Source organism: Thamnophis sirtalis, unplaced genomic scaffold, assembly GCF_051295495.1.
Source record: "Thamnophis sirtalis isolate CommonGarterSnake01/CBP01778 unplaced genomic scaffold, rThaSir2_p1.2 scaffold_15, whole genome shotgun sequence".
Lineage (NCBI taxonomy): Eukaryota > Metazoa > Chordata > Lepidosauria > Squamata > Natricidae > Thamnophis > Thamnophis sirtalis.
Genome location: NW_028261395.1, coordinates 20,232,197 through 20,247,104, shown reverse-complemented (window position 1 = coordinate 20,247,104; position 14,908 = coordinate 20,232,197). Strand labels below are relative to the sequence as shown.

The 14,908-nt window shown below is 41.1% G+C and overlaps 1 protein-coding gene across 1 annotated transcript in view; it reads left to right on the top strand.

The window, feature by feature from the left end:
* BICC1 (BicC family RNA binding protein 1) overlaps positions 1-14,223 on the top strand; it is a 121,660-nt gene extending 107,437 nt beyond the window's left edge. The window contains exons 15-21 of the mRNA XM_087702626.1: positions 1,181-1,346; positions 2,343-2,382; positions 4,363-4,517; positions 5,756-5,909; positions 7,564-7,724; positions 9,895-9,994; positions 11,455-14,223. Coding sequence (XP_087558752.1) covers positions 1,181-1,346; positions 2,343-2,382; positions 4,363-4,517; positions 5,756-5,909; positions 7,564-7,724; positions 9,895-9,994; positions 11,455-11,585 — 907 coding nt within the window. The 3' untranslated portion in view covers positions 11,586-14,223. The remainder of the gene's footprint in view (positions 1-1,180; positions 1,347-2,342; positions 2,383-4,362; positions 4,518-5,755; positions 5,910-7,563; positions 7,725-9,894; positions 9,995-11,454) is intronic.
* The last annotated feature ends 685 nt before the right edge of the window (positions 14,224-14,908 follow it).

Sequence of the window (14,908 nt, the reverse complement as noted above, 5' to 3'; positions counted from 1 at the left end):
AAATTCCTTCTGAGGTAGATTATGATTCATAGTGGGGACTCTGTTTGGGGGAAAGTTAGATGTAAAAGATTTCACCTCACTAACTCTGAGGGAGGATTACACAGAGAGTAACTGCATCCTCTTTTCCTCCTTGCTTGTTTAATGGTGGGGACAGTTGGGATCCAGTAAAATGATTTACTCACTAGCATTCCCAATCCTCTTCATATCCTAAGACAGCAAAACAAGCAGATCAGAAGAGTAGAAAAGATTGTAGCTGTGCCTTCCAGGAACCGGCTCGGTTCGGACCAGTTCAAGCAAGCCAGTAGTTCCAACCACCGATTGGGCCTGCCTCCCTGCCCCATTGTTATCCAGTCCTATTTATCTCACTTTCTGGCTCGCTCATCCCGCCCTTCCATCCCAGCTGATTTCCATGCCTAGCCCACTCCATTCACAGCGCCTGCCCAAGAAGGTGTACTAGAAGCCACGCATATCAAATCGCCATGTGTTTGAAGCCGCGTGCAAGCTCACATTTTTGGTTTTGCACTAGGTGAACTGGTTGTTAAATTATATGAAGTCCACCTCTGGCCCACTTTGAACAATAAAATCAAAATGAGTTCCAGAGAGTGTCTTTCCCCTTTAGCTGTAACAGCAGTATTAGCAGTCAACTGAAGGAGAGAAGCAGGTTGGAAAACCCTGAATTTGCCCTTGAATTATGAGGAGATTCTGGAGAGAACTTGGAGAGTCCATAGCAGTATTTGGGGAGGGCAGAAATGAGTGAAAAACAGCCCATTTTTGCTCATTTTTGCGCCCCAGGCCCCAGGAGCACTCTATAAGCCTCAAGGCTATGCATGCCCTTTTTTGACAAAAAACAAAACAAAAAACCAGGGCCATTTTTTGCAAAAAAGAGGGTCATTTTGGGGAGGTCTGCAGAGTGCAAACACTTTTTTTTAATTTGCCTCTTCAAAATCTTGGTCTGTCATACTCTGAAAAATATGGTAATTTCTATGTCTCTTCATTGGCTGACCTTGTTCCCATGTCTCTCCCAGTCATGCATATTTTAACAAGCACCATTATAAATTTACCTCTCTCTCTAAAGTTCCACCATGAACCCTTTTCTTTCTGTAGTCTATCCTGTCTAACTATCCAAAGCATAAGCCATGCATTCCATCTCTTCTTAAAATGAGTGCCTGTCTTTTTGTAGCGCGGGCGAGAGATTGCTGTCGGATTCTGAGATGAGTGCTTCAGAGACCACAGTGGCTGATAAAAAGGCACCTGGAAGCGAAAGGGCAGCAGAGAGGGCGGCCGCGGCACAGCAGAACTCTGAAAGAGCACACCTGGGCCCCCAGTCGACATATGTGGACATGCAGGTATTGACTCCTCCAAGGATGGATTTCCACTCCGTGAAGCACTTTTGTGCCTGAGCTTTTTTTCTTGTAGCTATTTCACAACCCAACTAGGTAACATCATGAGCTGTGATGGCACAGTGGTTAGAGTGCAGTACTGCAGGCTACTTCTACTGAAGTAGCCGGCTGCCTGCAATTTGGCAGTTCGAATCTCACCAGACTCAATGTTGACTCAGCCTTCCATCCTTTCGAGGTCGGTAAAATGAGGATCCAGATTGTCAGGGGCAAATGGACTGTAAACTGCTTAGAGGGGGCTGTAAAGTACTGTGAAGCGGTATATAAATCTAAGTGCTTTTGCTATCATTAGTATTGTACTAGAAGGGTGTGGGGTTTGATCTCTGTTTAGAGACAGTTGGTTTGTTTTGCCAGTGTTGATGTGATGTTCTTGGGCAGTTCCTTGATTGGGATGCTTTTTACTGTTTGATTGTTGGTCTAATATTAATCCTGGTGTCAGTCAATCCCTGCTTATGTAGAAGTTGATTGCTGAGAGTAAGCCCCACTCTCTTCTAGCACTGATGATGTTACCCAGTTGGGTAATAAAATGTCTGCAAGAAAACAATCAAGCTCAGAGAGCCCTGAGGACCCCCGAGCTACAAATATTCCCTTCTGTTGGTATAGCAGTCTCTGTGTTGCACTAATACAACCAGCACCAGAGATTTTTGTGTTGCTCTTCTAGTGAGGCTGTCACCTGAAGATTCTCGATACATTGAAATGCATTGCTAATGCTCCCAGTTTTTTCTTTAGTGGACATTGCAGCCCTAATTAGCTGGTTTTAAACGGGAGTTTTAAGTATATCAAAGGTTCATTGGACTGGGGGCACATAGTTGGGTGGTGCCAAGGGTTCCTCCGAGAGAAAGTGATGGATCCTGGTCAAAGCCTTTGTGGCATGTGGAGAAGAGTGAAGGCATGACATTTAGCAAGGATAGTGATTAAGTTGCCTTCTCTGGGTTTCCTTTCTAGGCATTTGACTACGAACAGAAGAAGCTACTGGCAACCAAAGGTATGTGGGACAACTTGTAGCATGTTTCTGTTTGTAAGCAGAGTGATAAAGGAGGCTGCACTCGCCCTCCCCCTGCCACCCATTCCCTTCTGCCCTCGGCTTGGGCTCTGTCATTGTTCCAGTGGAGAAACTGTAGCTTAGACAACATGTTTTGCAATCCAACTGGTCTTTGTTCCTTTTCTTCCCCTTGAAAGGCTCCTGGGGTTAAATTTTCTGAGCAAACAGGATCCCTTTTTATCTTCCTTTTTATGGGGCGATGATCAGAACATTTACCCTGCCTGTTACAGGACTATTTGGAATGAAATGGAATAGAGTAGGGTAGAGTAGAGTAGAATATGGAATAAGAAGAGAAGAGAAATGAAGCAGAGCAGAACAGAATACAATTGAATTACATTAATCACCATACATTAAAATGAAATTTCATTGCATTCAACTCTAAAAAAAATAATAATCCTATTTCTATTTGCCTTTTTCACTCTTCAAAAGGCCCAGGTTTTGGGAGTTGTTTTTCTCTTGTGTTAAGCAGTGCATATCACTTGTGTATATCACAAGTGTTGCCACTCGGGAGGGTTGAAAGATTTATGCAACCACCAATGGTGGGGTTCAAATATTTTTGCTACCGGTTCTGCGGGCGTGGCTTGGTGGGCGTGGGCTGGCTTGGTGGGCGTGGCTTGGTGGGCATGGCAAGTGAAGGTTACTGCAAAATCCACATTCCCTCCTGATCAGCTGGGACTCGGGAGGCAGAGAATAGATATGGGCGGGGCCAGTCAGAGGTGGCATTTACTGGTTCTCTGAACCACTCAAAATTTCTGCTACCTGTTCTCCAGAACTGGTCAGAACTCTGTTATTCACCATCCACAAAGACAAACAAGGTCTCAGGCCGACCAATTTCTTCATTTAGTTGGCACATTCCGGATAGGTGCACATCAGCATGTTGTATGTATTTTTGACTCATTAAAAGGAAAGAATCAAGAAAGTCACAGAAAGATGAGGTGAGTATGATAGAAAACACTGTGCCCTGTGGAGTGTGCCAATTATGCCCTCCTTCAATACCTTCAACCTGCAGAGGCCTCATAGAAGCCTTGTAATGTGCATCTCGGTGTACAGATTTAATGGTTATATAATTCAGCTGGTCCCAATGGCATCATTGCAATGATATCGTGAACCATTTGATGCCATTCTGATGTCCTTGTGGCTTGTAACAGATGCCTTAAACTCCCTCCTTAGGTTTCCTGCAGCCATCAAACATGAAGGTATGCAGCAAGATGCAGGTTTCAAGTACTCTGTTTTTGAAAAGGGAGTGAGGTTGTTTTTGGTCTAAACAGATGCATTCTTCCATTTTTATAACACAGAGTTCATCCTATACTTATCCTCTTCTTGGCTAGCAAAATCCTTCCATCAAATATTTGCTCGACAGTTTGCCCCTATGCTTCTGGGGTTGTTCTCTGCTTCTTGCTTGAAATTGAGATAAGAAATAAAACAATAACAAAAGATCCTTGACTTCCTTTTCTTTTTTTAAATGCAGCTGCTCCATCTTGCCGCATTCTACATTTGAAAAGATTTAAGTTTCTTCCTACTTCTGAAGATTTCAGGTTTCTCTTTTCCGTCTCCTGAAACTTCAGAATGACTCTTCTGGCTTTATAAAAATATTGATCTAAATTAGCTTCCAAACTTACCTTCATGTAATTTATAGGAATTAATGTACTTTGTGCGAGCGAATATGTATGCAATGTGTAGAAATAGGTACAGTATACGCTCTCCAGGTCACATCACATATTAGCATAATCTTCTCTTGCTGCATGTTCAGAAATATAAACTGAAATATGAAGTGGCCCTAGCAAGTTTAAAACATTTGAAAAGTGGTAAAGCAGAGTGGAAGATTTTCTGGGTCTGATCATCTCCTGCCTAAAGAATTTTGGCTGCTTTTTATGGGGAAAAAAGATACTGATGCTTATAAATATGCTTCCTGCCCCCTTAAAGCTATGCTGAAAAAGCCTGTTGTTACGGAGGTGAGAACTCCCACCAACACCTGGAGTGGGTTGGGCTTTTCCAAATCGATGCCAGCCGAAACAATTAAGGAGCTGAGGAGGGCCAACCACGTAGCCTACAAACCATCTATGTCGACAACCTATGAGGTATGCACAACTGCAGTGTGTGCTAAGCATGAAAAAAGAAGAAATTTGAGGCTTTCGGTCTGAACTTTGAGCTGATTAGGTCTGAGGTTTGCTGCTGGGACTTCCAAGGTCCCCTCTGACAAAGGTGTCTTTGCGTGACTCCTCCAGGCCTTCATGAAACTGCGGGTTGTGTTAACATTTTTGTATGCATGCGGGAGGCAATCTTAATTCATTGGATTTTGTTTATGCCATAAATATCTCAGTTTCGTGTTATCTTCCAGAAAATTTTCTCTTTCTCCTTAGGAGTGTATTAGTGGGGGGACACACACACACAGTGTGTGTGTGTGTGTGTGTGTGTGTGTGTGTGTGTGTAGACTGTATCTGAGTCACTTGGCTATAGCCCCAGGATCAAACCGCAGCCTGAGTCCTCTGCTCTCTAAGCTGTTTTGTTTCAGAGATTGATGTTTTTCCTGCACTTGAAACATGTGGGAAAAATAATTTTTAAACAACAAAAACAATCTATTCTTTTGTTTTCCCTGCTTGCATCAGGTTGTTTTCAGAGCCGTCCACGGTCTTAAAAAAAATGATCCATCTGAATTGGGACAAACCTAGCAGGACACAGTGTGCCACAGATGACGAGTTAACATTAATTTGCTTTGATGACACAAATTAAGTGTTGCCAATATAATTCTTTATTTGTGTATGCCTTTCCCTAAAGGACTCAAGGACTTCTATGACAAGAGTAATTCTTTAACAAAATATTTATTTTTATTTATTTTTTATTTGTCAACAAGTACAAGGAAAAGTATGAAAACACATGAAAAATGGCACAAATAAATGGATAAAAATAAGAAAACATAGCCATAAACACATACAAAGAGTATGTATAAATGGGGACAGTAGGACAGGGACGGTAGGCACGCTGTTGCGCATATGCACTCCCCCTTAAGGACCTCTTAAGAAACACATAAGGTCCACTGTAGACAGCTGAAGGTCAAAGGTATGGGGGTTAGAGGAACTAACAACAGGATCAAGTAGGGTGTTCCACACATTCACTACTCTATAGCTGAAATCATTTTTCCTGCAGTCAAGATTAGAACAGATTACATTTAGTTTGTATCTATTGATAGCCCTTGTGTTATTGCAGTTGACATTGCTCATTGATTTTATGGGCTGCAACATTGGCACCATGTCCTTGAGTACAGCCAAGTTGACAGTATCTCCACATGTCACACCTCTTCCTGCTGACTTCCTTGCAGGGTTCCTCCATGTCTCTCTCCCGATCCAACAGCCGGGAACACCTGGGGAGCGGGAGCGATTCCGATAACTGGAGAGATCACAATGGCATCAGTTCAACTGCTCCGGGCGACTTTGTTTCTTCCATCGGCAGCCCTAAACGGAAACAGAAATCAAGTAAGGATTTATCCCGTTGGTTAGGTCAGAGTTCTCATGCAGAGCTACTGATTTGAATAAAAGTTAGCTCCAGTTTGGTTTAGACCAGGGGTGTCCAAACTTGGGAACTTTAAGACTTATGTACTTCAACTCCCAGAATTCCCCAGCCAGCATGCTGGCTGGGGAATTCTGGGAGTTGAAGTACATAAGTCTTAAAGTTCCCAAATTTGGACACTCCTGGTTTAGACAAACCAAGGTCAGTTAGTTGCATCAAGCTATAATTATCAATGATAGGCTATCAGAATAGAATAGAGCTGGAAGGGAACTTGGAAGTCTTCTAGTCCAGTCCCCTGCTCAAGCAGGAGAACTTATACTATTTCAGATAAGTGGCTGTCCCGTCTCTTCTTAAAAAACTCCAGTGATGGAGCTTCCATGATTTCTGAAGGCAAGCTGTTCCACTGGTTAATTGTCCTCACTGTTAGGAAATTTCTCCTTAATTCCAGGTTGCTTCTCTCCTTGATTAGTTTCCATCCATTGTTTCTTGTCCAGCCCTCTGGTGTTTTAGAGAATAATTTTTTTCCAAAGAATTTTTTTTTATTCTCTTACATAGCATTTTAAGTATACATTCACATAATTGTTGTTGTTCTTTACATTTATCATTCTTATACATTTATTATTCCATTTAGTAGGTTATAATGTACAGTTTGTGTTGCTTTATTTGCCGTCCCTTCCTCCTTTTGTAATACCTCGTTTTCCCTTTCTTTTCTCCCTCCCTTCTCTACTTTCTTCCTTCCACCTCTCCTTCACCTTTCTTCTTCTCTTACCTTTCTCCTACTGCTTCCTCTTCCCTCTCCTACCCTCTCACCTCCTCTTTCTCTCCCTTCCATCCTCCTCTCCTTACCTCTTTCTTCTTTCCCCCGTTTTCCTTTCTTTCTCTCCTCCTCTCTCCCTTTCTTTTTCTATTATTGTTAGTGTATATTTCAAAACTTTGGAGAATAATTTGACCCACTCTTCTTTGTGGCAGCCTCTCAAATACTGAAATACTGCTATCATGTTTCCCCCAATTCTGCTACATCCTATCAGAAACATTAGAGAGTTGGTGACAATAATAGCTTGGTGTCACATTTCTTCCCTCTGTGATGACTTTGTTTCTTCTTCTATATGTCCAAATGTCATAATATAATTTTATTCTCCCAGGCCACATAACAAGAGATAGAATTGGCTAGGGTGCCCCAAAGCAGTGCCCTCCACGTTTGAGATGGCATGCAATATTTGCCTTACTTTGACCAATATTTATTGTGTTCTATTTCCAAGAAAATAAAGATGAAAATGCTTGGTAATCCAACATCAGGCAGAGATTTAGTTGAGATGTCCTTGGTGCTCTCAGTTTGCTTGTTTTTTTGCAGACATTTCATTACTCTAACTAGCTAACATCATCAGTGATCACTGATGATATTACCTAGTTAGGATAGTGAAATGTCTTCAAGAAAACAAGCAAGCTAGAGAGCACCAAGGACCCCTCATTTGAACCCTGAGCTATAAATATTGTCCTTTAGAGATTCAGTTCAGTACTTCTTGGCAGTTTGCAAGCACCAGAACTTAAGCAGATGAAGGGGCTCCTCGGCCTAAAGCAAACTCAACCTAACTAGAAGCTTGTTGTCTCTTGAACATCTAGGCGAGCATTATCTCAGCAGTAGCAACTACATGGATTGCATCTCCTCCCTGATTGGAAGCAACGGCTGTAACCTGAACAGTCTGTTTAAGGGATCTGACCTACCTGAGTTATTCAGCAAACTGGGCCTGGGTAAATACACAGACATATTTCAGCAACAAGAGGTCAGTGTTTGTGAAAGGTTTGGTGATGGTGATGGTTCCTTGTAGACTACTTTGATTGCTTTGCTCCCATCTGTGGCACTTTTATTGATAAGCAATGTCAGAGTTTGCTGCATAAATTCAAATCCAGAAGCACCCACAGATAACTGATCCAGCAGGATTCATTAACTTCTTTATTTACCTAAGAATAGATGAATAACTGTACAATTTCAGGCAGAGCTTTTTTGCAGTCTTTAAATAAGCTACATTGATGAACTGTTCCATCTTTTAAACTCAAGATGATATCAGCCACTGCTTTGTCATGCTGCCTCTGAACAGCAGCTGTAAAAAACCTGTAGTGGATTTACAACAATATTCCACAGCTTCTTAGCCTTCAGGAAACATTCCATCTTTGAAGCCCAAATAATATAGTTCTTCTGTCCTAAACAAGGCACAGAGCTTTCCTTAAATTCAACAGCAGCCATCCTGCAATCTTTCTCTGCCTGATTTCTCTTTTTAAACACAGGTAGTCCTCAGCTTAAATACAATTCAGTATTCTGTGTGCTTTGGGCCTATAACCTGTCAGAGTTTGTTGCATACATTCAAATCCAGAAGCACACACAGATAACTGATGCAGCAGGATTCATTAACTTCTTTCTATACATAAGAATAGATGAATAAATGTACAATACCAACAGGTGGTTCTTCCAAGTAAAGACAAGGCAGGAGAGGCACAGGCAAACAAAAGCAGCTAGTTTCATTTCAGCAGACAAGCCCAGACAGACTGCTAGTTTCTGTTTCAATTCTTTGCACAGACTCAGATCTATTTAGCTCCCATTGGCTGACTTATTGCTGTGCCTATTCACTGGTTGACTTTGTTTCCATGTCTCCATTCAGTCCCCATTGGCTGATCTATTCCAGTCCATGAATATTCATACTCTGACAATCAAGACCACAGATTCATTCTTTGGCTGTAGGAATAGTTAGCTTCAGCCCTCGATGTTTTTGAAGTGCTATGTTGAGAGAGTCAGTTCTGCAGTCTCAATCCAATTTCTGTGGTTTGTAATCATATCTAAAAAAACTAGCTCTCTGAAGGAATGGGAGTCTGATTTGGATATTATAGGAAAACCCATTACTCACTGCTTGGGAAATACTAATCAGAGCATCAAATGATCTTGATGGTGCGAAGTCCAACCACTCAGAGTTACTTTGTGATAAGGCAAGCAGTCAATAAGTTTAATAAATAAATAAATAAAAGCAAATATATAAGATTGGTGGCCAAGAAATGATCAGAATAGGATACCTCGATGGGACTGCAGAAAAAGTATGGAATTTCTGGTGAATCTTCACACTGTGTGTTAATTCACTCAGTTATATTCACTGATAGAGAGATAGTTGAAACATTTTATGCATATGCAAACATATGTGCAGACATGTGAGGCACAAGTATGTGTTTGTATATACTGACACGCCAGAATAAAAATTAATATGACTTTGTTATACGTTTTTCATCTGATGTGATTTCTTTGACTTTTAAAATCACTGTTCCAAAGAGAAATGCAATTATCTAATATTTTGCAATACCAACACAACAATCAAATTAATTTTCTGTGTTACAGTAGTTCATCAGCCTTGGGACATACAGACAATTAACCTGTGGGCATAAAGGAATACCAATAATGGCTCAGTAATTTAAAAATTTGTTCAGAAACTGTCATAAATAACTAAAAGGGATTGTCTTTCAGAAAATAATGTACATTAATTCACTGGCAACAGCTCGGAAAAGATCCAGATATTTTCAATTTATATAAACTAATTTTAGAACACAGTAACATCTTTCAAATTGTTCTGCCAGCCATTTTTTTATGACTCACCAAACGAGATTTGAAGGAATTCTATGCCATGAAGGAATTCCAAGGTGATTCATTTGGTTGAGCTCCTAAATCCTCTTCTACTATTTATTTAGGCTGTCAAAATAATCTGTTGCATTTGTTATAAAGATGTTGCTCCTTTGATTTTAACGTGCTTTGTATGTTGTTAATAGACGTAATTACCATGAACTGAAATAATGGTTTGACTTCTTTCCTTTGTTACCAATTTGTGTACAAAAATATATTTAGCAGAATGTTCTCCCACAAAAGCCCTCTCGGTGGAAGAGCATCTTAGAGTATGGTGTTGTTGTGTTTTCTCCTAGATTGATCTTCAGACGTTCCTCACGCTAACAGATCAGGATCTGAAAGAGCTTGGAATTACCACTTTTGGTGCACGAAGGAAAATGCTTCTGGCAATCTCAGGTAAAGGAAAATCACTAGCTTGTGCAGTTTCTAAGAATTCTCTTCTTTTTTCTTGACGGGGGAATGTCTGTTTTCAGAAACTAAAAGTACCCCTGTGTGTAGCCATATTCTTGTCCACCCTTATTCTGCCAGCCTTAATTTCTCTCTGTGTCCTCGTAAATCTACTCATGTATCTTTCAATCTGAGATCCATTGATTTCCCTGGGAGTTACTTCTGGTAGGTGAAGTTAGAAATTCTATCAGGTTTCGCCTACCATAAGATTGTAACACACAGTGGCTCAGTGATGCAGTGGCTCAGTGGTTAAGACGCTGAGCTTGTCTATCAGAAGGTCAGCAGTTCAGCGGTTTGAATCCCTAGCACCTCATAAAGGGATGAGCTCCTGTTACTTGTCCCAGCTTCTGCCAACCTAGCAGTTCAAAAACATGTAAAATGCAAGTAGAAAAATAGGGACCACCTTTGGTCGGAAAGTAACTGTGTTCCGTGGGCCTTTAGTCATGCTGGCCACATGACCACGGAGACATCTTCGGACAGCGCTGGCTCTTCAGCTTAGAAACAGAAATGAGCGCTGCCCCCTGGAGCCAGAAACGACTAGCATACATGTGCAGGGGAGCCTTTACCTTAATATCAATGATGATTTATAGTCAGGGACATGCAAAACCCCATAAGGAAGCCCATGTCTTTATAGGGTCCCCTTGAAGAGAGACAGGTATATCTCATGTGCTGGCAGCTTGATGCCTCTTTCACTTTAAACCAAAACAATTGTCTCAATAGACCTGTGACAGATCTATTGCCTTTCATGACCCAAATCTATCCTAAATTATTTTACATCTTGTGTGGGTACTGTGGTAGAATCTCCAGCTAGAGGGGAGGTAGGTGTTAAGAAGGGACCAAGCTTGGAGTCTTGGCATTGCAGAAAGTAGCACCGATCTGAGCTCCTCCAGATTCCCTGAAGCTTTATGTGACCATTCCCAAGGGAATGCAGTCACTCGGGTGACATTCTTGTAACACAGGTGCCTAGCAATAAAGCTTCTGCTTGAGGCTATTCACAAGTGGTTCTCATTGAGGACCACAGAGAATCCGACTGGATGAGCCATAGTGACCAAGTGGTTAAAATGCAATATTGTAGGCTGCCTCTGCTCATTGCCAGGAGTTCTATCCTGATCAGTTCAAGGTTTACTCAGCCTTCTGTCCTTCCAAGATCAGTAAAATGAGGACCCCAGATTGTTGAGGGCAATAAAGCATATTGTAACCTGCTCAGAGAGTGCTTTAAGGCATTACAAAGTGATATATAAGTCTAAATATCATTGCTATTGCTTGCACCCGACAGGTGCATATTGCATTTGATTGGACTTAGTTTCCCTGGTCTATGAAATAGTAAAAATGCCTCCTGCTAGATTACATTTGGTGTCCAAATTTTGAAGGGAAGCTTCTCTTCTCTCTCCTCTCCACTCCCCACACAGAACTGAACAAAAACCGAAGAAAACTCTTTGAACCCTCCAATGTCCGAGCCTCGTTTCTGGAAGGCGGCGCTAGTGGACGGCTGTCTCACCAATACCATTCGGACATTGCCAGCGTGAGCGGTCGTTGGTAGCAGGAACAGGAGGCTTTTACAGTTGACTGCACAACTCCATGGATACGGCAATCCTGTGGACCATCACCACTGCACACCACCCTCTGCACTTGGGAGTTTAGGTACCAAGGACCAAAGTCTTTTTTTTTGCACAACTTCCTGTGGCAAAAGAAAGAGAGAAAGAACACTCGTCTGTCTTTCCACGCACCCAATGTGGATTACGCCTTACTCTTCTAGATTGGACAGAATTTGCAATAATATTGGGGGGGGGGTTGGGGTGTTTGGTATTTTATGACTTATAATAACTATATTGTATGCACTGAATGGATTTTTTAAAAACTTTTTTGAATAGAGAGTGATGGGCAGGGATGCCAGAGGGGGTCATTGCTTATGGGTTTTTTTATCAAGGAAATTTCTGGTACTGCTTAATAATTAATAGAGGTCTTTCTGCACTTTATGTGTTCGGATTGCTTTTCCTGTGGAAATTTTTATTACTTTCCTCTAATTTCCATGGGAAAAAAAAAGATTACGGTAGTGGCGCTAACCAATGTTTGCCAGGTGCATTCCACTCCAGGTGAAAAGGCTCCCCCCCCCCTAAAAGGTACTAACGAGTTGAAATGTAGAGAGGATGGTGATGGTTTTATTTAGACAACTGTAGGGAATTTTCCCGTAATCAGTTCTATGAAGAGGAGTCTGCAGCCTCCTTTGGAAGGAAGTCTTGAGAAATATTTGCGACTGAGTTTGCCCACTGCAAACCAAGCAGTGAGTGAAAGACCAAAACAGAGTGTGTTGCCATCGCTAATCCTAGTTAGCTGCTGCCTTCAATGCTAAACCGGATTTTAATGATGATCTCAAACCAAGGACTGTTTTTAGTATAAACTGCCACTAAAGGACACTTTATTTATAGCAAACGTCTTATTTTTAGAACCTGTACACTTAGAGCGCATAAGAAATTAAACTGATTCTACTAAAGAGTTTATGGTAGAGGAACATGAAGCATATCTCTAGGCCCTTCATTCATTTGAACAGAGCATACATTTCATTTGACAAGACTTGTCTCTATTCCCCTACGGGACATTGCTGACATGATTCTCCCATTTAAGAGCTGGTCAGGTTGTGACATCTGCCTCCTTGACTTAAGTCCACGATTGTCTGCCACCAAGGTTTTGAGTTGGGCTACTTCCAGAACTCTGTATTGGAGCAAAGAGTTTGTGGGATGTCTTGGTAGGGCAAACAGTGATGTTCTCACCTTGTAAAAGATCTAGAAATCCAATTATATTGTCTCTGTCAAATGATTTGGTATAAATTTATGAAGGATGAAATGAAGTTGCCTCTCAGTGATGCAAAATGATGTTTCTGAACACGAATTTATCAATAGAAGAAAAACAACATTCCCATTGCATATATTGTGAATTACTTGTACTGTAATTTTTCCTTTTTTTATTTATGTACAATGTACAAACCCTTTAGGGTGGAGGCAAACCACTCTCCAGAAAGGCATTAACAATTACCATGGTGGTTTTTAAATATATATATATATGTATAGATATATATGCAACATAGAGGTGAGGAAGAGTTTTGACACTTTTTGTGGATATATTTCATTTCCGTCATGAAGGAGACACCAACACAAAGGGAAGATTAGAAAGGTGAAAGCTTAGTTAAAATTAGAAAATAATAATCAGCTGTACGTCAGAATTCATTTTAATCACAACCTATGACATCTCAACAGCTTCTCACTCCTGCTGAAATAGCTGCTGATATTTCTCTGATTTTTGGAAAAAAACAGCCGGATGAGCACAGCGAGTGCTTTTTCTCAGTCTGGAGTTGTGCATTATTCAGGAAACAAATATTGGTTTTTTTTTTCTTTTGAAACATAGTCTGTCTGTCAATTTGTACAAAATGGAGGTCCAGATATTTTCAAAGAACGCTACGTGTTTTATCGTGGCTGCTCCCTTCGGTGGGAAACTCGGCATTGTGTTGTGAAGCACAACTGTTGTTAAAAGTTCAGGACCTCGGGAGGTGGTGAAGCATTTCACCCCATGTGGAAAACTAACGTTGTTTAATCTGTGCCAGAGTGATTCAGTTGAGTCTTTTGGTTTACGTTGAGACCTAACACACAATGTATTCCACTGGAGATTTCTCACTCTCTCTCTCTCTTGGATTTTGTGATATTTTCCCCCCCAGTTTGAACTCAAATGGCCGAATGCTTTGATAGTGATACCCTTGGAAGACGCATTTAAGCTGCAGTGGTCTATACTGAAGCAAAGAATGTCTGAGATATAACGGGAATAAGAAATTCCCCTTCCACTGAGACACCCACCCACATACCCCACTGGGAAAGCAAAACTTTGTTACTCATTTGGATTCCACGAGAGGAGAAAAAATGGCAACGCAACATTCAGTATTGTCAGTATTGTATTAATGCACAAAGAGTACCGAAGCATTCGTTTTAAAATATTGTGCCTTTATAGCGACCAGTTATCTGTAAATATAGAGCAGATACAGATTGTATTTGGGGAGGGATGGATCCTTTTTAGTGATTTTTTTTAAAGGTAAATAAATAAATAAACTATGGAATGAAACATTTACAAATGGAGAATTTCAAACTAATCAAATGTTACATGAAAGAATAAATTTATATAACCCTTGTTACATTGCTGGTTAAAGGAAGTCTGGTTTTATTTCTAAACATGTTACTTAACCGGAATGATTGCTCTAAACTAAAGACTACAAGAGTGAGGTGGCTCACTTTTTCCTTAAGCTAAGATAGTGATTGTAAAGGGAAGTCAGGAAGAGCAGTGGGATCTCAATTATTTTTTTCCTGGATTAAGGTATGTATTCTGTGAAGCATTATGTCAATATTTTTCTGTTGCCATGGTGGTGTGGAGCGCTTGGGTGCAGTTCCTTCTCTTTTATGCATGGCGTCTAGTGCTACCAAAACAACTGGAAATACAATGACACCCCACTCCCCCAAATTTCCAAATGCAGACGTAGGGATTGCATAGCTCAATGCTATGAACAACAGTTGCAGGAACAGTTAGCATGGCTAGTTTAGTGAACAGAAGGACCAGGGGAAGACAGGATAGCAGTCTTCCAATATTTGAGGGTCAAGCTGTTTTCCAAAGCCCCTGAAGGCCAGACAAGGAACAATAGATGGAAACTGACCAAGGAGAGTTTCAACCTAGAAATAAGGAGGAACTTTCTGACAGTGAGAACAACCAACCAATGGAACAGAAGTCGGAAGTTGTGGCAGGTTCATCACTGGAAGCTTTCAAGAAGAGACTGGACTGCCATTTGTCAGGAATGGTGTAGAGTCTCTTGCTTGAGTGGGGGGTTGGACT